Raw genomic sequence first — 23,468 nt, 5'->3', positions numbered from 1 at the left:
GGGGCTGCCACAGAGAGGAGTTGGGGGAACAATCTATTTTCCAAAGCACCTGAAGGCCAGACAAGGAACAATGGGTGGAAACTAATCAAGGAGCGATTCAATCTAGAAATAAGGAGAAATTTTCTGACAGCTTAATATTCTGCCCTCTTAATCTTACACATAAAGTGTAAGAGAAGTTATTCAGGTTAGGCTGGCTGTTTCTTTCATTTAACCTTACAACATAATTTTCTGAGCCGGTTCCCGAGAGGAAAATGCCCCAAGAGCATAGATGTAGCATGGGAAGCAGTCTTGCCAAAGAGGGAGGGCAAATTTAAATCCTCTGAATAGGATCCCGCCCATGGGAACAAAATTAGAAGAGCAAAAGGATTTTTCAGACAAAGTCTTATCACAGAGCAGACGCCTTGGAGAAGGTGCACAGAAATGATGGCCCTAAGCTCAATTTTCCTCCTGCTCGTCCTCTGCCTTCTGATTGTCCAACTGGTGAAGCTCCAGTTGCGTAGAAGACACTACCCACCTGGACCGACTCCTCTGCCTTTCATCGGGTGCTTATGGCACCCCAAATTTTTTCAATTAACCCGGGAACTCTTGATAGAGGTAAGAATTTTCTATCCCTTTCATCAGCTGATTGACACAGAATAAAAAAAACTGAATTGTTGTTAGAGGAAAGAGGCACCGATACATATTTATAAGGAAAGAAATGAAGGCATGGAAGATGCCCCTTCGGAGGTCAATACAGGTAGTCCTCGACTTACAACAGTTTGTTTAGTGACCGTTCAAAGTCATAATCGCGTGATCAAAATTCAGGTGTTTGGCAACAATACAGGTAACAACAGAACAGAATAGAACAGAACAGAACAGGTTAGTCCTTGACTTACAACAATTCATTTAGTTACGATGGCATTGAAAAATGTGACTTATGACCATTTTTCACAGTTACGACCTTTGAAGCATCTCCATGGTCACATGATCAAAATTCAGATGCTTGGCAACTGGTTCATATTTATGACCGTTGCTGTGTCCTAAGGTCACGTGATTCCTTCTGACAAGCAGAGTCCATGGGGAAGCCAGGCTTATTTTAACAACCGTGTGACTAACTTATCAACTGCAGTGACTCGCTTAACATCCGTGGCAAGAAAAGTCGTAAAACAGGGCAAAACGCCCTGAACGGATGTCTCATTTCACGACAGAAATGTCGGGGCTCAATTGTGGTCATAAGTCAAGGACCTGCCATTTATTGCTAAGCGACATTGCGGCTTTTGTGTAACCAAAGGGAGTGGCGGTGAAATCTATTTTTCTTTTTCGTAAGAGCTACTGTTTGCGTTCACCGTGTTCTAGAGGAACATGGTGAGAACATTAGTGCGTTGGGAGAGATCAACACACTAATTTTAAGATTTATAGAAATTCCAGATTGGGACATCTAACTTAGGCAAGAGAAAGAAACAAGCAAGCAAACAAACAAACAAACAAATCTAATATTTCCCAGGATGCCTCTTGCTCCATTCTTTCAGTATCTAACCGTGCTCTCTCTCTCTCTTTTCATTTTGAGCAAAGGCTGCTCGTGCTTTTCCTGCTTCAGCCTTTGTGCTGGCAATGGCCAAACGCATCACTTGCCGATGACTATTTGGAAGACTTGAGACCTTGCCTTGTATGAGGCTCTGTGACATGGTGTCTTCTGGAGCTACTTGGCTGTTTAGAGAGCAAGGGTGTCAAACTCGATTTCGTGGAGGGTTGTGTTTGACTTTGTGTTTTTCTTTTCAAAAAAAGTTTTTTTATTTTTATTTCTCATAAACACATTTACATGTACGGTCATTTATCCATCATTTTTCATTCATCTTCTCTTTTAACTTTCATTTTTAATTTTTACTTTTTCGGGGCTGCTCTTTTACCCTTTACCTTTATTCCAATCTTTCTTCTTCTCCTCCCCTTCTCTTCCTTCCTCTTTCTCCTCCTACTTTCTTCGTTCTTCCTCTCCTTCTCTTTCCTACTTCCCCTTCCATTCCCCCACTCCTCTCTTCTTCCCCCCTTCTAATCTTCTCTTCTCTTCTCTTCTCTTCTCTTCTCTTCTCTTCTCTTCTCTTCTCTTCTCTTCTCTTCTCCTCTCCTCTCCTCTCCTCTCCTCTCCTCTCCTCTCCTCTCCTCTCCTCTCCTCTCCTCTCCCTCTACTCCTTCCCCTCTCTCTTGTTGTTTCCCTTTTCAGTTCAATCTAAAGTGGTATTAGAGCAGCCCCGATTTTCTAATTATCTTTATTCTCATTTCAACTTCTTATTCAATTAATATTTATTTTTATTTCATCAGCTGTGTACATTTTTATAATATCTCACTTTTTTCCCCTTTTACCCCCCCCCCTCCTTTCTCCTTTTACTTGGCATCGTCTGGGTATCCATTTTTTTAATTGTTTTCTCTATCTATTTTATCTCTATACCCTTATTCATATTTCCTTTCTAACCAATCATAAAAATTTTCCCATCTCTTGAAATACATCGACTCCTCTTTATCTTTTATTCTCAATGTTAATCTATTCATTCCTGCACACTTTAAAATTTTCTTTAGAATTTCTCCTTCCAACGGGATTTTATCTGCTTTCCAATTTTGTGCAAGTACAATTCTAGCCGCTGTTATTATATGAATAATCAAATATGTATCTTCTTTACTGTAATTCTCTGGTAAAAGTGTTTGACTTTGGAGGGCCGGGTGGGCATGGCCAGGGAACAATCAGTGGAACAACTTGCCTGCAGAAGTTGTAAATGCTCCAACACTGGAAGTTTTTAAGAAGATGTTGGATGACCATTTGTCTGAAATGGTGTAAGATTTCCTGCCTAGGCAGGGGGTTGGACTAGAAGACCTCCAAGGTCCCTTCCAACTCTGTTATTCTATTCTATTTGAACACCTAATTGCATACTTTCCTTATTTTTCCTTCTTGCTCTCTTCCCATCTTTCATTCTTTTTCTTTCCTCTTTCCCTTTCTCCTTTCCTGTCCCTTCTTGCATGCTCAAATGCAAAAGAGGAAACATTTCTCCTTTTGTTTTGTTTTTAGTTTGTTTTTCTAGCCCTCTGCCAGCGAAAATGGAGCTCAGGAGGGCCGCGCATAGCCCCATTTTCATTGGCAGAAACACCGCGGGCCAGTCCTTTGCTGTTCCCAGGGTGGCCCCATGGGCCAGAACTAAGCGCCCCGTGGGCTGATTCTGGCCCGCTGGCCTTGAGCTTGACACCCCTGGTCTAAAGGTAAAGGTAAAAGTTCCCCTCGCACATATGTGCTAGTCGTTCCCAACTCTAGGGGGCGGTGCTTCCTCTCGAAAGCTTATGTGCTTTCGAACTGCTAGGTTGGCAGAAGCCAACCTAGCAGTTGGACCTCATTTCCATAGTTGTTAAGTGAATCCCCGCAGTTATTAAGTGAATCTGGCTTCCCCCTTTGTCAGAAGGTCGCAAAAGCAGATCACATGACTCATGGACACCGCAACCGTCATAAATAGGACTCAATTGCCAAGCGTACTGAATTTTAATCATGTGACCACGGGGATACTGCAACAGTCAGAAGTAGTCATGGCCCCATCGGAGCCCGTTTTGGAGGAGGAGGAGGCCGTCCAATAGGGATGGCACATATCCTTTGGCATGTTTGGAGAGGTCAGGAAATGAGGACGACGCTGTCCTGGGCCCCTTGGGCCAGGAGTGGGTTCTAAATTTTTTTACTACCAGTTCTGTGGGTGTGGCTTATTTTGTGGGTGTGGCTTGGAAGTCATGTGACTAGGTGGGCATGGCTAGCTGATCAGAGTCATTTCTGGAAGGTCCTCGCACTTACGACCAGTCCTCGCACTTACAACCCAACTCATTTGTTTGCTTTGAACACTGATCAGCTGTAGGACGGCCCTTTGAAGCCCCGCGGCAAGAGTTTAAACAGTTTTTTTCCCTCTAGTCATCAGCTGGGACTCAGGAGGCAGCAATAGATTGGGGGTGGGACCAAATAAAAGGTAAGAATAACGTGGGGGGGTGGGGGGGTGGGAGGGCGGGGGGGGGAGAACCGGTTCGGTGACGTCATATCGTCACCGCTACTGGCTCGGCCGAACCGGACCGAACTGGGAGGAACCCACCACTGCCTCGGGCATTGGGGGAGGTGGTCGACTGGACAGAGAGCTGCCTGATGTCACAGACACTGGGGAGAATCGGTTGCTGACAGGAGCTGATTGGCAGCAGATCCCCTCTGATGAGGAACAGCTGCCTCCCCCGCTCGATCCAAGGGCACGGACAGCAGAACTTAGGCAAGCTCAGAGATGGGCTGTAAGACTACTCAGGAGGAAGTTGCCCCACCACTGCTCACAAGGAACACCTGGAGCATACAAAAGAGATGGCTTGCATCCAGCAAAGAAAGGGACTGAGTTACTTGGCATTAAATTCACAAGTTTTCTGGATAAACATTAAAACTGAACAGCGGGGAGAGAGAATTAATTGATACAGAACATTTCTGTCCCAAGCAATCTAAAATTAATAGGGTGCATGTAACATAGATTTCTGTGCGGGTAAGATTATCAACCTTGCTGTCAAGCAAAACCAAGCATTTAATAGTGAGTCCATACCATGTGCACTAATCAAACAGGTGGCAAGAAAGTAGGGACAGTCAGGGACAACACAGGTTATGTAGACAGTAAACACAGGGTCCAACAAAATGGACTTAAATGTCTATACACCAATTCACAGAATATGAGGAATAAACTGGGTGAATTAGAAATTCAAGTAAATGACGGCAGATATGATATTGTTGCCATTACAGAAACTTGCTGGGATGAAACCCACAAATGGAACATACAGCTAGAGGGATTTAAATTATTTAAAAGAAATAGACCAGTGGTTCCTCCCGGTTCGGCCAAGCTGGTAGCAGTGACAATATGACATCACCGAACCGGTTCTCTTTGTTCAGAAGATGGGCCCTCTCGCCCTCCTCCCCCGTGTTATTCTTACCTTTTATTTGGCCCCACCCCCAATCTATTCGCTGCCTCCCGAGTCCCAGGTGATCAGCTAGAAGGAAAAAAACTTTTAATTTTTGCCGCGGGGCTTCAAAGGGCCACCCTACAGCTGATCAGTGTTAAAAGGCAGTGCGGTGGTAGACCAGTGTGCTCGAAAAACAAATGGGTAGACCGGAACAGCTCTGCAAGCAGTTAAAAGCCTGGTAGACCAGTACCTCTGCTAAATCCTAAAGAATTGTCACATGACCATCAAACCACGCCCACAAAATAAGCCACGCCCACAGAACCGGTAGTAAAAAAATTTAGAACCCACCCCTGAAATAGGCCAAATAAAAAAGGAGGTGGAGTTGCACTATATATAAGAAATAAGTACATCTCTACAGAAATAGAGCATAACAATGATGAAAATTATCTTGAATGCATTTGGGTCAATATTAAAGGGTGGAAAATGACATTGCCACATGTCTATACTATAGGCCACCCAACCAAAAAGAGGAAATAGATAAACTTTTTGCTAGTCAGCTAACTAAGGTATGTAGGAAGCACATCACAATAGTAATGGGGGATTTTAACTACCCTGACATCAACTGGGAGTAAAACTCTGCACCAAGAGGAAGATCCAACAGGTTCCTAACAAACCTAGCAGACAGCTTTGTTTTCAAAAAAGTAGAGAAAGGGAACAAGGGGCTCAGCCATATTGGACTTAATTCTCACTAACAGAGATAAGATGATAGAAGGTGTTGAAGCTACCGGAACCTTGGGGGTGAGTGATCATGCAATATTGGAATTCAACATTATGCAAGCACAAGTAATAGAACAAATTCAAACTAGAGTCTTGGACTTTAAGAGAGCTCATTTCAATAAACTTAAAGACAGCTTGGGAAAGATTCCATGGATGAGAATCTTTAAGGAAAAACAACTCAAGAAGCTTGGGGAATTTTGAAAAGTGAGACTATAAAAGCCCAGTCTAACACAATACCAATGAAGAAAAAAAATAACAGCTCTCAAAAGAAACCAGCGTGGCTGCATAAAGAACTCTCTGACAAATTGAAAGACAAAAAGGACAAGTATAAAAAGTGGAAAGAGGAGCACATAACTAAGGCAGAATATCAGCAAATAGTCCGAGTCTGCAAAGATGAAGTGAGGAAAGCAAAGGCTCACAACAAACAAAGGCTTGCAACAAAAGTAAAAAATAACCCCCAAAAAAGCTTCTTCCAGCATATTAAAAGCAAGAAAAAAGTCAAGGGAACAATTGGTCCATTGCTGGGAGAAAGTGGCAAGAAGGTAACAAGCAACAGAGAGAAAGCAGAACTACTTAACTTGTTTTTTGCATCTGTCTTTACACAAAGGGAAAAAACAGTCCAACCTATCAAAAACAGCACCACAAAAAACAGATTAAGAACATGGAGGAGGTGTGGCCAACGTCATGGCGATACGATGGGCACTTCAGAAGCTCCTAAACAACCGTTGATATCTCCGCTGTCCGGGGAGTCCTGAATGACCTAAATCATCCTGTAGAGATGATGAACAAGAGGACCATGGACTGACTGACACAGGGAGATCGCAAACTCCCTGGCTGGATCAGAAGAAGCTCCTCAAACTGGGCAGCGGAGAAAGCGGCCATAGAAGTCGCTAGGAAGCTGGGGCAGTCACAGCGGAAAGAAGAAGATGAAGACAGAGTGTTTCATCTAGAAAAGAGGCTGAAAATGAGGAGGGAGAGCAGATGTGTATTGGCTCTCACCTCTGGTAATTGGGCGGCGAAGAAAGCGAAAGTCCGAGGCAAAAAGGTTTTTTTGCTTTTGTTTTTGAATGAATTAAGGAAAGTGATTGGGAACTCTCTTTAAAAGTGTGTATTAACCAAGAGGAGATAGAGAACTGACTGGATTTTCCTGTTTACAATAAAATGCAATGACTTTAAATAATTTTGATGTAAATTACTGACTAGAATTAACTAAAAAGTACTAAAAAGAACTGGAACTTTGAAATGGCATTGTTTTACTGAATGAAATAGTCTGCAGTGCCAGCTAGTGGCAGAAGAAAAAGAAGGTTTGAATTAACTATAGCTTGTAAACTGACCTTGACTATCTGGACGGGAGTGATAAGAAAGCAGATGTGCAAGAGAGAGAGATTAGATTGTTAACTTTGTCCCATGTCTCAAGTTTTATTTTCTCTGTTTTGCTTCTTTATTTACTTTTTTGAGCTTTTTGAAGTACTTTGTTTTAGATTGGTTTTGGTGAAACTCTTCTTGGCTTTTTTCTTTTTTTTTCTTCCCTCTCTGCATGATTGGAAAAGAAGTGACATATATAGAATTTGGATTAAGGCAAGAAGAGCCTGAAGAAATTTTATTGGCTTTTTTTTTCACTTTCACTTTTCTCTTTGCTCCTAAGATTCTTTTTTCTTTTTCTTTTTTCTTTTTACTTTTGGATTGGTAATATTTTTAGTATATTGTTTTTGAGGGGGTGATTGACTCTTTTTGTTTGTTTGTTTCTTTCTTCTTTTTTTCATCAATTTTTTCTAATCCACTCAACGGGGAGGATTAGATATTTGGATTACAAATAAACCATAAGTGGATTACAAATTTATCTTATACAGCATCATGAAGAAATTTGCAGCACACCTGCACCCAACAGCAAGTCCCTCAATGACAGAAACACAAAAAATATCGGAGACAATGAAGTTAAAGAATTTTATGCAATCACTACACGATGATTTGAAACAGGACTTAAAAGAAATGAAAGAGTTGATTGGGAAAAATGAAGAAAGAATTCAAAAAGTTGAGGAAAAAGCAGATTTGACAGAAAAGAAAGTTGAAGAACTAGAAGAAAAATTGATATCAGTTGACAAAAATCAAGAGAGGACAATTATCTCATTGCAGATGGACCGTTCTGATTTTAACCTAAGATTTCAAAATATAGAGGAAGAAAAAGGGGAAAATTTGCCAGATGTGATTGCTGAGATGTTGGCAGAGGTCATGGAAGAACCCAAGGAGAAGATTTTGAATGAGATTGATGAGGCCTTTAGAGTATATACAAGATAAGCAATGAGAAACAAATTACCGAGAGAAGTCCATGTAAGATTTACAAAGAAAGCAATAAAAACCGAGATACTACAGAAAACAAGAAACACAGTTTTGAAATACAAAGATAAAGAAATAGCAGTATTCAGACAAATATCCAGAAGAGTTAGAGACTTGAGGAGAGAATATCATTTCCTAACAAGATTTTTAATAACAAAAGGAGTGAGTTTCAGATGGTTAATACCAAAAGGAATTTTGGTAACATGGCAAGAACAAAGACATAGATTAGACTCCATTGAAAAAGCGAAATTATTCTATAGCAATTTTGTGGACCACTAGATGATGGAGTGGGAGTGGCAAGAGAGATTGAACATACAGATGACATAAGGAAAACAAAGAAAGGATAAAGGAATAGGACAAAAGAGCACTAAGAGAAGGAGCAAGGGCAAAAGACCTAAAGGAACAAAGAGAGACAAGAGCGATGAAATTAAAAACTAGTAATAAATAAAGCATGGAAGAAGAAATAAAAGCAATATCAATAAATGTAAATGGACTGAATTCAGCAACAAAAAGGAATAGAATTTTAAACAAACTAAATAGATTAAAGATGGACATTATATGTTTACAAGAAGTACACATTAGAAAACAACACACTAACTATTAGAATATTCAAAATTAGGAGTTTTATTTACTTCACTGATATCAGAAAACAAGAGAGGAGTAGCTTTGAATATTAAAGAAAAATTAGATCCTAAATTAATATTTGTGGAGGAAGAAGGGAGGATTTTGATGGTGGAAGTAAGAATGAACTTCAAACAAATACTCTTGGTAGAGTTACATGCACCAAACGACAAACAAGAATTTCCTGACTGAGAACAATTAATCAGTGGAACAACTTGCCTCCAGAACAGTGGTGAAATGTAAAATTTGTTACTACCAGTTCTGTGGCTTGATGGGTGGCTGTAATGTGACTGGGTGGGCGTGGCCAACTGATCGGACGATCAGGCAACTCAGCTTGGATCATCAGAGCCTTTTAAAAGCATTTTTTTCCACCTCAAAGAGGTTGTAGAAAAAATGCTTTTAAAAGGCTCTGACGATCTCAGCTGAGCCACACGATCATCAGAGGCTTTTTTTTTTACTTTTAAAAGCATTTTTTTGGCCGAAGGAAAAAATGCTTTTAAAAGTAAAAAAAAAAAAAAGTCTCTGATGATCGTGTGCCTCAGCTGGGCATGGAAGGAGGCATTTTTGCTACCGGTTCTCTGAACCATCCGCCACGATCGCTACAGGATCAGGCGATCCAGTCTGAACCGGGAGCATTTCACCTCTGCTCCAGAAGTTGTGAATGCTCCAACACTGGAAGTTTTTAAGAAGATGTTGGATAACCATTTGTCTGAAGTGGTGGTAGGGTTTCCTGCCTAGGCAGGGGGTTGGACTAGAAGACCTCCGAGGTCCCTTCCAACTCTGCTATTCTTGTTAAAGCTGTTCTGGAGTAATTTAAGAAGTCATGGGCAGTTAGTCTTTGCCAGGAACAATTGTTTGGCTTGGTCTTACTCTTCCCCGACTTTGACTTGTGACTTTTGCCTTGCCTCACCTGGCCTTGAAGACTGCCTTCTGCCTTTTTTCTTGTGCCTTGACTTTGCCTTGTGGACTCACTTAGGCGGGGGGACTGAACTTGGGACCCTGGACCGTGCCCTGTGAACATTCTCCTATTCTGTGGACTTAGGGACTGTTGTTTGGGGGGACTGAGGGTGGCTGCCCTTAGGGTAGCCTGGTGCTGGAGCTTTACCGGTCATTGGGGGGTCCATTTGTTGGACCATTTATTGAGAGCAACGAAGGACTCTCGCAACGCCTGCCTTGCCTTGACCACCTGGGCCATAAAGTAAGTGTGAAAAACTATCGTAAGCCACTTTTTCCAGTGCTGTTGTAACTTTGAACGGTCACTAAATGAATGGTTGTAAGTCGAGGACCACCTGTATTACATTGAGGGTTCAGGAAAGAGGCGGGATCACCTGATGTCCAACTTTCCAACTCTATTCCGCTGTCATTCTATACATAGAAGGCTTAAAGCTGGAGTAACCAAAGGCTACTCTACATGCCACTTACTCACAGGATGGTTTTGGGGGGCTCTGTGAAATTCTTCCCCCTTTTGGCATAAAGAAATATATCAATAATGAAAAATGTTGTCTGTTGTGCAAATACTTCTGTATTTCCCTGCTTTTGCCTACATTTTATTTCATTTATGCCCGTTAACTATTTTTGATGCTTGCTGATGTCTAATAAACAAACAACTTTTTTTCCTGCTAACTAAAGCGAGTACCATTTGCACTTGCTGTGCTCTGAATGTAAGGATTGGACTGGGTGGAAATTAAACTGGATGTCATCTACAGTAACTTTCCAGGAAAATTAAAAATCTCCTTATTCCACTTAACTTTGTTCACAACACAAACAACATTTTTTAAAAAAAATGATGCCCTTTCTCCCTGCTTTCTTTTTAAAAAACTGTCTAATCAAATGAAATCTTTCAGGGAATTGAAACGTTTGCACACTCCCTTGTGTCTGTTGTTGTTTAACTTAATAAAGGTGCTATCTAGTGTGCAGCTAGAGTAGATTTATTTATTTATCAAATTTTTGCACCACCCATCTCATCTAAAATCTCTGGGATAACACTGGACAGTGGACAAAAGTTATTTTTTCGGGGAACAGGAATAGAGTCCACCTTATCGGTTTCCTCCTCCTCCTCCTCCTCCTCCTCCTCCTCCTCCTCCTCCTCCTCCCTTCAAACCCCACCTCCTTCCAGCATTGATGATGTTACCATTTGGGTACTGAAATGTCTGCAAGAAAACAACCAACCTCAGAAAGTACCAAGGATTCTACAGCCCTCCTCCTCTTCCTCCTCCTCCCTGCAAACCCCTCTCCCTTCCAGCACTGATGATGTTACCTAGTTGGGTACTGGAAATGTCTGCAAGAAAACAACCAACCTCAGAGAGCACCAAGGACCCCACAGTCCTCCTCCTGCTCCTCTCTCTCCTATCCGTAATGAATCTAATGAATTTAAGCTTTTATTCAAATGAGAATAAAGCAATATAGTCACCAGTCTAGCCCAGGAATCTTAAAGACTGTCCGGGATCATTTTTCTAACAGATGTCCAAGATCTACGGGAATATCTTCACGTTGTGGTTCGGACCCTACCCTCTGATTATATTACAAGGCTACCAAGCTGTGAAGGATGGTCTCACCACCCACCCTGAAGATGTTTCTGGCCGGCCTCTGCTCCCCTTTTTCAAAACATTGGCAAATAACAAAGGTAAGAACAATCAACTTTCTTCAGATGTGGGTACCGGAGGCAGGACAATTTCCATTTCTTTGGTGTCACCTTTCTGGTGGTTCAGCTAGTCTTCTACTTACAACCACATTCACAAGTAAAGTCAATGGGGGGAAATTGTGACTCACCAAACAACTGCAGTGATTCACTCAAGAACCGTGCCTAAAAGCAATAGCACTAACGATAGCACTTAGACTTATATACCGCTTCACAGCCCTCTCTAAGCAGTTTACAGAGTCAGCCAATTTTGGGTCCTCATTTTACCCACCTCGGAAGGATGGAAGGTTGACTCAACCTTGAACTGGTCAAGGATCAAACTTCTGGCAGTGGGCAGAGTTAGCCTGCAATACTGGGTTTTAACCACTGCATCACCACAAAAGTGGCGAGGGACGGAGGGAAGGAAGGAAGGAAGGAAGGAAGGAAGGAAGGAAGGAAGGAAGGAAGGAAGGAAGGAAGGAAGGAAAGAAGGAAGGAAGGAAGGAAAAGCAATAGAACTTAGACTTATATACTGCTTCACAGTGCTTTCCAGTGCTCTCTAAGCGGTTTACAGAGTCAACCTCTTGCCCCCAACAATCTGGGTCCTCATTTTACCCACCTTGGAAGGATGGAAGGATGAGTCAACCTTGACCTGGTCAGGATCAAACTTCTGGCAGTGGGCAGAGTTAGCCTGCAATCCTGGATTTTAACCACTGCATCACCACAAAAGGGAGGGAGGGAGGGAGGGAGGGAGGGAGGGAAGGAAGGAAGGAAGGAAGGAAGGAAGGAAGGAAGGAAGGAAGGAAGGAAGGAAGAGCAATAGCACTTAGCTTATTAAAAAAGATTTAAAAGATTGTAAAATTGGATGGGACTCACTTAACAAATACAAATTTGTATTAATCAAAAATCAACTCTTGAGAATGGTAGAATGTTAATGTAATTTTGAAATTTGAATAGATTCATCGCATGGTTTTGAGGGGTTTCCTTTATAACTTTATTTCTTCTTTTTTTCCCCTCAATATTTTTCTTTGTCATTTACTTGTTTATTTCTAATATTTTTCTGCTTGTCTTCTTGCTTTGTTTTCCTTCATTCTCTTGTCCCCTTTTAGTTATTCCTAATTTAGGCTTCCTGTTTTATGATAGTTTCCTAGTAACTCCAAAGCCTATGCTGCCCAGTTGGCAGAACTGGACTTCACGTTTCAGAGGCAGTTTTACATTCCTCTGTGAACCACTCAGAGAAGGTTGTAAAGCATGTTGAAGTGGGATATAACATATTTTTTGGACTATAGGACACCCTTTTTTGTATCCCAAAAGGGGGTGAAAATGTCTGTGCGTCTTAATGGATAGATTATGCGCAGAATAAATATCAAACTAGGAAGTACCAGATAGCTTTTAGCTGAATGTTGTGTAGAAATGCATAGTTTATAGGGGCCAAAATAGCATATTGTTATGTAGAAATGTATAGCGCACAGGGGGGAGAATAGAGGGGTGGTAAAGTATGATATAATATAATGTGGACGGATTTCACCTTGGGGAAGTCATGGGAAGAGGGGAGGGTTGGGGGGGTTAGGGAGGGATGCGGGGGGAAAGGGGGAAAAATTGGTTTTTGTAAAACTTTTTCAATTAAAAAAAAAATGTCTGTGCGTCTTATAGACCAAATATTGCCAAAGCCCCACCCACCTGCCAGCCATTTTTTGGCCTCTGCATGCCCTGTTTTGGGGCCTTTTCCAGGCCTTTTTGGCTCATTTTTGAGGCTTTTTCTGGCCTGTTTTCAAGGCTTATTTGGCCCATTTTGGGGGCTTTTTCGGCCCATTTTTTGGCTTTTTTCAGCCTGTTTTGGGGCTTTTTTGGCCCATTTTTTTTGGCTTTTTTGGCCCCTTTTCAGGGCTTTTGGGGCCTGTTTTTCTGAAAAAACAGGCCCAAAAAAGCCTCAAAAACAGGCAAAAAAAAAGGCAAAAAAGCAGGCCAAAAAACCTCTCGAAAATGGGCCGAAAAGCCTTGAAAATGGGCCAAAAAAAGACCTGAAACAGGCTGAAAAAACTCTTGAAAATTGCCCCAAAGAAGCCTCAAAAACAGGCTGAAAAAAGCCTCAAAAACAGGCTGAAAAAAGCCTCAAAAATGGGTTGAAAAAAGCCTCAAAGGCTGAAGAGCCTTGGTAGTACAGTGGTCTAAAGTACCCTGTTATTAAGAACAGCTGCCTGCAATTACTGCAGGTTCGAATCTCACCAAGGCTCAAGGTTGACTCAGCCTTCCATCCTTTCTAAGGTAGGTAAATTGAGGACCCAGTTTGTGGGGGCAATAAGCTGACTTTGTATAAATATACAAAAGGATGAAGGCTATTGCTTAGCACATTGTAAGCCGCCCTGAGTCTCCGGAGAAGGGCGGCATATAAATCAAATTTAAAAAAAAAAAAAGCCTCACAAATGGGCTGAAAAAAGCTGAAAAAATGAGCTGAAAAAAGCCTTGAAAATGGGCTGAAAAAACCCTCAGAAACGGGCCAAAAAAGCCTTGAAAATGGGCTGAAAAAACCTTGAAAATGGGCTGAAAAAACCTTGAAAATGGGCTGAAAAAAGCCCCCCAAACAGGCCAAAAAAAGCCTAGAAAATGAGACAAAAAAGCCCCAGAAGACTGGAAAAGGCCTGAAAACAGTAGGCCAAAAACATTTTTTATTGTTTTCCTCTTCTAAATTCAGGTGCGTCTGATAGTCCGAAAAATATGGTAAATCTAAGTGCCATTGCTATTTCTATCACAATATTCGGAGAAAGGTATTTTGCCTTTCTGTCATTTCTAAAGACTTGAATAAGGCCGATAATCTGTCATTTGGTGGTTCTGTGTCATCAGGAATTCTGCTTTCCACGGGCCTGACCTGGAAGCAGCAAAGACGATTTTCAATGGCGGCTCTGAAGAACCTCGGTTTGGGGAAGAGCGCTCTGGAGTATCAGATCCAAGAGGAGGCAGAGAGTTTGGTGGAAGTGTTCAGGAAAAGTGAAGGTACTACAAAGGCGAATGCCTTCATCTTTTGGCCGGAAACCTGTATTTTCTTATTTGTTTTAATTTTCCAAAATGTACAAGCTAAGACAAAAAGGACAGGCTGAAGTCATTTCTTCAATGTCTGCAAGGGAAGGCAAAAAAAGATCAAGATGGAGGCTCACCCAATAAAACCTTTGATCCTTTTTTTCATGTTTTGTGCAAGGAAATGTAAGATGAGCCAATATATTTGATAAATAGAGAGGATAGATAGATAGATAGATAGATAGATAGATAGATAGATAGATAGATAGATAGATAGATAGATAATAGAGATAGATAGATAGAGACAGAGATAGATAGAGAGATAATAGAGAAAGAGAGAGAGAGAAAGAGAGAGAAAAAGAGAGAGAGAGAAAGATAATATAGATAGATAGATAGATAGATAGATAGATAGTAGATAGATAGATAGATAATAGATAGAGACAGAGCTAGAGAGATAATAGAGATAGAGACAGAGAGAGAAAGAGAGAGAAAGATAATAGAGATAGATAGATAGATAGATAGATAGTAGAGAGATAGATAGATAATAGATAGAGACAGAGCTAGAGAGATAATAGAGATAGATAGATAGATAGATAGATAGATGATAGATAGATAGATAGATAGATAGATAATAGATAGAGACAGAGCTAGAGAGATAATAGAGATAGAGACAGAGAGAGAAAGAGAGAGAAAGATAATAGAGATAGATAGATAGATAGATAGATAGTAGATAGATAGATAGATAATAGATAGAGACAGAGCTAGAGAGATAATAGAGATAGATAGATAGATAGATGATAGATAGATGATAGATAGATAGATAGATAGATAGATAATAGATAAATAGAAGATAGATAATAGCTATATAGATAAATGATAGCTATATAGCTATATAGCTATATAGCTAGCTAGATGGATGGATGGATGGATGGATGGATGGATGATAGATAGATAGACAGAAAAATGGTTGGTTGGATGGATGGATAACAGATAGATAGATGATAGATAGATAGATAGATAGATAGATAGATAGATAGATAGATAGATTGACAGACAGACGGATGGACAGATGATAGATGATAGATGATAGAGAGAAAGACAGGCAGATAGATAAATAGATACAGATGAATGTACAGGTAGTCTTTGACTTACAACCATTCGTTTAGTGATCATTCAAAATTGCAACAGCATTGGAAAAGGGATTTTTGACCATTCTTCACACATATGACGTCCCAGTGGGGAATTCTGGGCATTGAAGTCCGCCAGGCTTAAATTTGCCAAGGTTGGAGACCCCTGTTCTAGTCCAACTCCCTGCTCAAGCAGGAGACCCTACACCATTTCAGACAAATGGTTGTCCAGTCTCTTCATAAAAGCCTCCAGTGATGGAACATCCATAACTTCTGGTGGCAAGTTGTTCCACTGGCTAATTGTCCTCACTGTCAAGGAATTTCTCCTTAGTTCTAGGTTGCTTCTCTCCTTGATTATCCCAAAGGTGCTTTTTTTCAGGAGGAAACTGGACTTTCTTGTGTTTTCTTTTGAAGACGTTTCGCTTCTCATCCAAGAAGCTTCTTTAGCTCTGACAGGATAGTGGGGAATGGAGGGATTTATACAGATAAACTTCCAAGTGCTTCAAGGACCCTCTAAAAGGATGCAAATGACCAACTGTCTACAAGGAATATAAATCTTCCATTCCCCACTTTTGGGACAAGCATGACCTGGATGACTGAGAATCTCTACAGACTCTCCTTGATTAGTTTCCATCCGTTGCTTCTTTTCCTGCCTTCAGGGTTGACTCCCTCTTCGTTGTGGCAACCCCTCGAGGACTAGAAGATGCTATCATATCATGCAATGGTGAAATCTAAAATTTGTTACTACCGGTTCTGTGGGCGTGGCTTAGTTGGGGGGGGGGGTAATGTGACTGGGTGGGCGTGGCCAATTTTTTTTTTTACTTTTAAAACCATTTTTTACACGTAAAACCATGTAAAAAAAATGCTTTCAAAAGCCTCTGACGATCCCAGCTGAGTTGCCTGATCGTCAGAAGGTTTTTTAAAAAAACCCTCTGTCGATCAGGCAACTCAGCTGGGATCGTCAGAGCTTGGATCGTCAGATCCATTTATGAGAAAAAAACTTTTTTTTCTTTTAAATGGCTCTGACGATCCAAGCTGAGTTGCCTGATCGTCAGAAGGTTTTTTTAAAAAAACCTCTGTCGATCAGGCAACTCAGCTGGGATCGTCAGAGCTTGGCTCGTCAGATCCATTTACGAGAAAAAAACTTTTTTTTCTTTTAAATGGCTCTGACGATCCCAGCTGAGTTGCCTGATTGGCAGGCAACTCAGCTGGGATCGTCAGAGCTTGGATCATCAGAGCTTGGCTCGTCAGAGGCATTTAAAAGAAAAAAAAAAGCCTCTGATGATCACCCGGCTCAACTGGGCATGGGGGGATGGGGGGCAGGGATTTTTGCTACCGGTTCTCCGAACTGCCCGCCGCCATCGCTACCTACTCGCCCGAGCCGGTCCGAACCGGGAGCATTTCACCCCTGATATCATGTCATCCTTAGTCTTTCTCCGCAGGCCCTATGCAATCTTTGCAAGAGGCATGCCAGTCACCGAGTCCCTCTTTCTCTTTGCAGGAAAACCCATGAATCCTTCTTTCGCCCTGAACCTCGCGGTTTCCAACGTGATTTGTGCGGTAGTCTTTGGACATCGTTTCTCCACAGAAGACAAGATTTTTCACCACCTGCTGGAAGCCATGGAGAAGATTTTCAATGCCTCTGACAGTGTCATGTTTAATGTGAGCTGATTCCGTCTTTCCTTTTTCTAAAGAAAATCAAAATGTGACGGTCACTGAACAATCCTACAGGTTGTGGGTCAAAAAACCTGCAATGGGGACTAAAGGCTAGCTTGGAAGCAGGTCTATTGTTCTGTCCCCGTCCCACACGCACACACACCAACAGACGTCCAAGAGTTAAGGACCAAACCAGCCGACAAAATCCTTTTCCTTATGATAACGGAACTTGGCAGCAACCTTGTGGCTGCCTGCCAAGAGTTTATTACTTACGAAGGGAAGAGATAACTTCTCTCCGCTTCTGGTACATCAAAGTAAAATGCTCAATAATTACAGAGTCAATCAAGTCCAAAGATAATCCAGCAAAGTCTATAGCAAAAGTCCGGCAATGCAGAATGGCGTGGAAGCTTTCAGCTTTGTTCGTCACAAGGCTTGACTGGCCACCATGCTCCTTTTATATCCTGTGGGGTGTGGTCCAGTGACTCAGCCTAATCTCGGGCACGCCTTTTCTTCTGTTGCCCGCGCTTATCTCTGCGACGCTGTCGAGGATCCAGCCAAGACTCATTACTCTCATCACTGTCCACCTGTGGCTGCGTGGACATGCTTGGCCCCGGCCCTATCTCTTGCCCTTCGGCGGACACTGAAGGCATTGCCAGAGAGGAGGGTCCTGGAGAGGGAGGCCTTGCCAACTCCTCTCCTTCACTCTCGGAGTCCTCTCCTGCCGATAACACAGGCTCAGGTAACGGAGCCACAACATCTATCTGCAGCGAGAGGAGTCCAAAAAGTCAAAATGGCGGCCACGACGGTGCAATAAAAAACCCAGCCCCTTTTTTGGGTGGGTCACACAGGTGGCACAGATGTGAAAAGGACAGGTCTTTGATTGAATTGTGGTGGCAGCCATCTTTTTGATCCCATCCTTGCCGAGTGAGATTGGTTGGGTTTCCCGTACAGATAGTCCTTGAGTTACGACCATAATGGAGCCAGCCCATGGTGGTTGTCATTTGTTTTGGTCGTAAAACTTTTTGTGTTGGCGGTAAAATTGTGTGACCAATCATCTGTAATGATTCTCAGTCACCCAGATCATGGTTGTCCCAAAGGTGTTTTTTCAAAAGGCAGCTGGACTTTGTTTTGCCTTGAAGATCTTCCTCAGAACTGAAGAAGCTTCTTGGATGAGAAACGAAAGGTCTTCAAGGAAAACGAAAGCCCAGTTGCCTTTTGAAAAAGCACCTGTGGGACAAGGACAGCCACATTTTTAAGATGAAGAATGATACTGTCCAATGTTCCCCTCCAAGGGGAAATGATAATCTCGGACTTTAAGGGACAGATACATCAATTTGAGACTCTAGACTTAATGTTCTTGCTTATTCCTGCTTTATAGTTTTATTTTGATGGATAGAAACTAACCAAGAGGGGAAAGCAACCTGGAATTAAGGAGAAATTTCTTGACAGTTTGTGGTCGACAGGTAAATCCCATTATCGTTTTAAAGAGACAAAGACCGAAATAATCCTGTAACAGAGTTTATTCTTTGCAAAGGGACTTTCTCTCTAAAGTAGAGAAAGACGGAAATAAAACAATTTACACAAGTTTTTATAGTCTTCAGGACATTCAGAATACACGTCAATAAAGTACCTTGGGAATCAGTTCCAGATCTTACATAACATCTTATATAACATATGCAGTACATAATTCCACCCTGGAAATTCCCCAATTCCCAACAGAAATACCCCTCAAAAACATCAATTGCGTACTTCCTTTAATTAATAAGGGCAAGTTAACCCAGGAACGTATTTCCTGCAAAACAAACATCTTCTCAAAAACAGGAATTACACATTTCCTTTCTCATGTTCTTAAATGTCAGCTAAATTATATAATCAGGTTATACAAAGTAAAACAAAACCTTAACATGATTTCAAAATGGCGTAACTCAGGTTATGCTTTTACAGGAATAATTCCTATTTTTCTCACACAGTTAGAACAATTAACCAGTAGAACAGCTTGCCTCCAGAGGTTCTGGGTTCTCCATCACTTTTTAAGAAGAGACTGGATGGCCACATGTCTGAAATGGGTCTCCTGCTTGAGTAGGAGGATGGACTAGAAGACCTCCAAGGTCCCTTCCAGCTCTATTCTATTTTTTAATTTTTAATTTTTTTTTTATTTTATTTGTCAAGAATGTATTAGGCAATAAGTATAACCATAATTGGATACATAAAATAGGTACCAATAGAGGAAACATTAGGACAGGGACGGTAGGCACGCTGGTGGGCTTAGGCACACCCCTTACAGACCTCTTAGGAATTGGGGGAGGTCAACACTAGACAGTCTTAGGTTAAAGTTTTGGAGGTTTTGGGATGAAACCACAGAGTCAGGTAGAGCATTCCAGGCATTGACCACTCTGTTGCTAAAGTCATATTTTCTGCAATCGAGTTTGGAGCAGTTCACTTTAAGTTTGTATCTATTGTGTGCTTGTGTATTGTTGTGGTTGAAGCTGAATTAGTCATTGACGGGAAGGACATTGTAGCAGATAATTTTATGAGCTACGCTTAGGTCCGACCGAAGGCGGCCTAGTTCTAAGTTGTCTAAGCCCAGAACTTCAAGTCTGGTGGCCTAAGGTATTTTATTGCGGATAGAGGAATGGAGGACTCTTCTCGTAAAATATCTCTGGACTTTCTCAATTGTATTTATGTCCAATATGCAGTGCGGGTTCCAGACAGATGAGCTGTATTCAAGAATTGGTCTAGCAAAGGTTTTGTATGCTCTGGTTAGTAGTGTGATATTACCGGAGAAGAAGCTACGCAAGATTAGGTTAACAACTCGTAATGCCTTTTTAGTGGGCTTTGGCACTTAGATCATTAGATATGAGTATTCCAAGATCCTTGACAGAGTGAGGATCATCTACAAGGTCGTGTCCACTCAGCTGGTACTTTGTGTTCTGATTCCTTTTGCCAATGTGTAAGACAGAGCATTTGTTGGTTGAGATTTGGAGTTGCCAATTGTTTGACCATTTCGACACAAACTCAAAGGTCTTTTTGAAGAGTAGCAGCATTGTCGATGGTGTTAAATATTTTTACATCATCGGCGAAGCAAACGCAATTGCTTATAATCTGATCGCAAAGGTCATTTATTTATTCTAATTGATTGATTGATTCAACGAAGGACCTAGAATTCTGCCTCAATATTATGTTCTACTAAAATAAAAGAAAAAACTGCCTGGACATTCTCAGAAACCCTGAAAAGGAGAATACAATGCTAAGATATTTGCAAATACAACAGTAAAACCAAAAGATAAGAGCAATAAAAATAAGGGGTGGGGAGGAATTAGAAACATAAGGAAATAATCATTCACTGACACTCAGGTTTTTTTTCTTATGCCTCTTCCTCCAAAGATGTTCAAAACAACTAGAATTTAATTCATCCTCAAGTTAAAGAAAGTAGAGTAGAAGGTTCTGGTCATATCAAAGTCTTGATAATTTCTGCCAAGAATATTCTCAAGATCGTTCTCCACCATTTTGCTCTCAAATAGCAATAGAAATAGCACTTATATATTGCTTTACTGTGCTTTACAGTCTTCTCTAAGCGGTTTACAGAGCCAGCCTCTTGCCCCCAACCATCTGGGTCCTCATTTTACCCACCTCAGAAGGATGGAAGCTGAGTCAACCTTGAGCTGGTCAGGATCAAACTGCTGGCAGTGGGCAGAGTTAGCTAGCAATACTGGATTTTAACCACTGTGTCACCACAAAAGTGAGTGAGTGAGTGAGTGAGTGAAGGAAGGAAGGAAGGAAGACCAATAGCACTTATATACTGCTTCACAGTGCTTTACAGTTTACTGTAAACTCTAAGCAGTTTACAGAGTCAGCATATTGCCCCCAACAATCTGGGTCCTCATTTTACCGACCTCAGAAAGTTGGAAGGCTGAGTCAACTTTGAGCCTGGTGGTATTTGAACTGCCAAGTTGCAGGCAGCCGGCAGTCAGCAGAAGTAGCTTGCAGTACTGCACTCTAACCACTGCACCACTGTGGCTCTCAGTTCCTTTTGCCTCTGTTTAATCCTTATGTCTTCATTTCATCGATATGGCTGCCTAACTCAGGTGATGTTTCTTCTCTTCCATCAGCTGTACAATATTTTCCCCTGGATTATGCAGCATGTCCCAGGACGTCACCAGAAGGCATTTTGCTCACGTGACATTGTTCAGTCATTCATAAGAGAGGAGATCAAGAAGCACCAAGAAGCAGACCATCGAGAAAAAACCCAAGACTTCATCCATTTGTACCTGGATGAAATAGAGAAAGTAAGTGGATACTCTTTTGTGTGACTGTTAGACAACTTATAATATAAAGGCTTTCCAATCTAGACGACTTCAAGATGGGTGGACTTCAACTCCCAGAATTCCCCAGCCAGCAAGCTGTATAGTAGCCTTGAGTACCGTCATCTCTGGGGATTGTGACAATGCAGCATCGGAGTGGATAACAGGGCTCTGAGATCTATAGGAGCAAATGACTGCCTTTTTTGTCCCTGCCTTCCTAAAAGAGAGAAATTGCAACTGTTGAAATTGGCAATGTTAAAAAGTCTGTTTATATATACCCTGTTTCCCTGAAAATAAGACCTACCCCAAAAATAAGCCCTAGCATGTTTTTACATGTGTGCCTAATATAAGCCCTACCCCCCAAAAAGCCTTACTTAAGAGCCTGCGCAGCTGGCTGCTAGCCCGTTCCATCTGATTGCTCATGATATGACAGCCATGAGGTGAGGTGGGGGTGGAACTGCCCCATGTGTCGGGGCATGGTTGGACTGGCTGCAGGGGCCCTGAGATAAGCCATTGCAGGCCGTATGGGGCAGCTCCTCATGGCAGTGGCAGCACTGGTACGCCGCAAGCAAGCAGAAGATGAGCCTCACATACATTGGGGGAAAAAATAAGACACCCCCCAAAAATAATCCCTAGTGCTTATTTTGGGGCCCAAAAGAAAATAAGACCCGGTCTTATTTTTGGGGAAACGCGGGTAGTACCACAGAGCAAACAAAGAGTACAGTCACCATGTGCTTTACTGCTCAACTGTTTTAAACTGTAACAGGAAACAGGAAACTCTCCTCAGAACAAATAGAACCATAGATTATAACCATAGATGCAAACTAAACACTGCCATCTCCTAGCTGAATGATTTTGTAATTGTTACAATACAAAATAGATTCTAATATGTATTGCAACAGGCAAGGACTGGAAGGAAGAGATGACCTTCAAGGTTTCTCAGATATTCATTTCTCCATTTTTGTTCTGCAGATGAAGAACCAACCCAAATCACCCTATGATGAAAAAAATATGGTTCAGAGCATCTTTGATCTCTTCCTGGGGGGGACAGAGACATCAGGCACCACTCTCCACTGGGGATTGTTATATATGGTGCTTTATCCTGACATTCAAGGTGAGAGAAGCATCATGGGATGGATGAGATAGGACCTTTTTAACCTATCTATGCTACTTGTAGCATCTTCATCTTCATCTGCAATTGACAATTATTATTGAAAGAATTCTTTAGTTAAAGGTAGTCCTCAACTTACAATCATAATGGAGGCTGCTCCTTATGGTCTCAAGTCATGACATTTGTTAAGCGAGGTGCCCATGCAATCGCCTCGTTCAAGGACTCCAATCCCTCCAATCCTCCTTGCGGTTGTTAAATGACTGTCATAGCCAGATCTTGCCAGATCGCAAGAGCGAGATCAACGGCCCCAGGCCTGCCGGAAGAGCCAGGTCTTCACCGCTTTTCGGAAGGCCAATAGGGTGGGGATGGTCCGGACCTCAGGAGGTAACTGGTTCCAGAGAGCCGGGGCAGCCACAGAGAAGGCCCTCCCACACGGGCCCGCCAGCCGGCATTGTTTAGCTGACGGGACCTGGAGGAGACCAACTCTGAGGGATCTTACCAGTCGCTGGGAGCTATGCGGTAGAAGGTGGTCTCAAAGATAACCTGGCCCTGAGCCATGTAGGGCTTTAAAGGTAATAACCAGCACCTTGAATTATGACCGGAGACCAATAGGGAGCCAGTGGAGTGGAGAATTGGTGTAATGTGGGTGTACCTAGGTGTACCTAATAGCGCTCCATGTGCGTTGGCGTATAGTCATGCCAGCCAGATGGCCATGGAAGTGTCTTTGGACAATGCTGGCTTCCTCAGCTAAGAAAGGGAAACGGAGTCAGGAATAACTTGACAGGGGAAAGAATGACAGAATAGCAGAGTTGGAAGGGATCTTGGAGGTTCTCTAGTCCAACCCCCTGCTCAAGCAGGAGATCCTATACTATTTCAGACAAGTGGCTGTCCAATCTCTTCTTAACCCCCTTACTATACTTTTTTTAAAAGCGGGAAGAGCTCCTGAGACAATACATTCTAAGAAAAACTTCTTTGAAGCATGGGAAAGAGGC

At 42.0% G+C, this 23,468-nt stretch overlaps 1 protein-coding gene across 1 annotated transcript in view; it reads left to right on the top strand.

Annotated features, from left to right (window-relative positions):
• Positions 1-354: 354 nt before the first annotated feature.
• The window catches only part of LOC117659652 (cytochrome P450 2J6-like), a 31,784-nt gene continuing 8,670 nt past the window's right edge, over positions 355-23,468 (top strand). The window contains exons 1-6 of the mRNA XM_034407697.3: positions 355-594; positions 11,113-11,275; positions 14,111-14,260; positions 16,910-17,070; positions 21,174-21,350; positions 22,338-22,479. Coding sequence (XP_034263588.2) covers positions 421-594; positions 11,113-11,275; positions 14,111-14,260; positions 16,910-17,070; positions 21,174-21,350; positions 22,338-22,479 — 967 coding nt within the window. The 5' untranslated portion in view covers positions 355-420. The remainder of the gene's footprint in view (positions 595-11,112; positions 11,276-14,110; positions 14,261-16,909; positions 17,071-21,173; positions 21,351-22,337; positions 22,480-23,468) is intronic.

This window comes from Pantherophis guttatus, chromosome 6 (genome assembly GCF_059756535.1).
Source record: "Pantherophis guttatus breed Tessera chromosome 6, ASM5975653v1, whole genome shotgun sequence".
Classification (NCBI taxonomy): domain Eukaryota; kingdom Metazoa; phylum Chordata; class Lepidosauria; order Squamata; family Colubridae; genus Pantherophis; species Pantherophis guttatus.
Note: the sequence above shows the minus strand (reverse complement) of the source record. Positions and strands in the feature narration are given on the sequence as shown.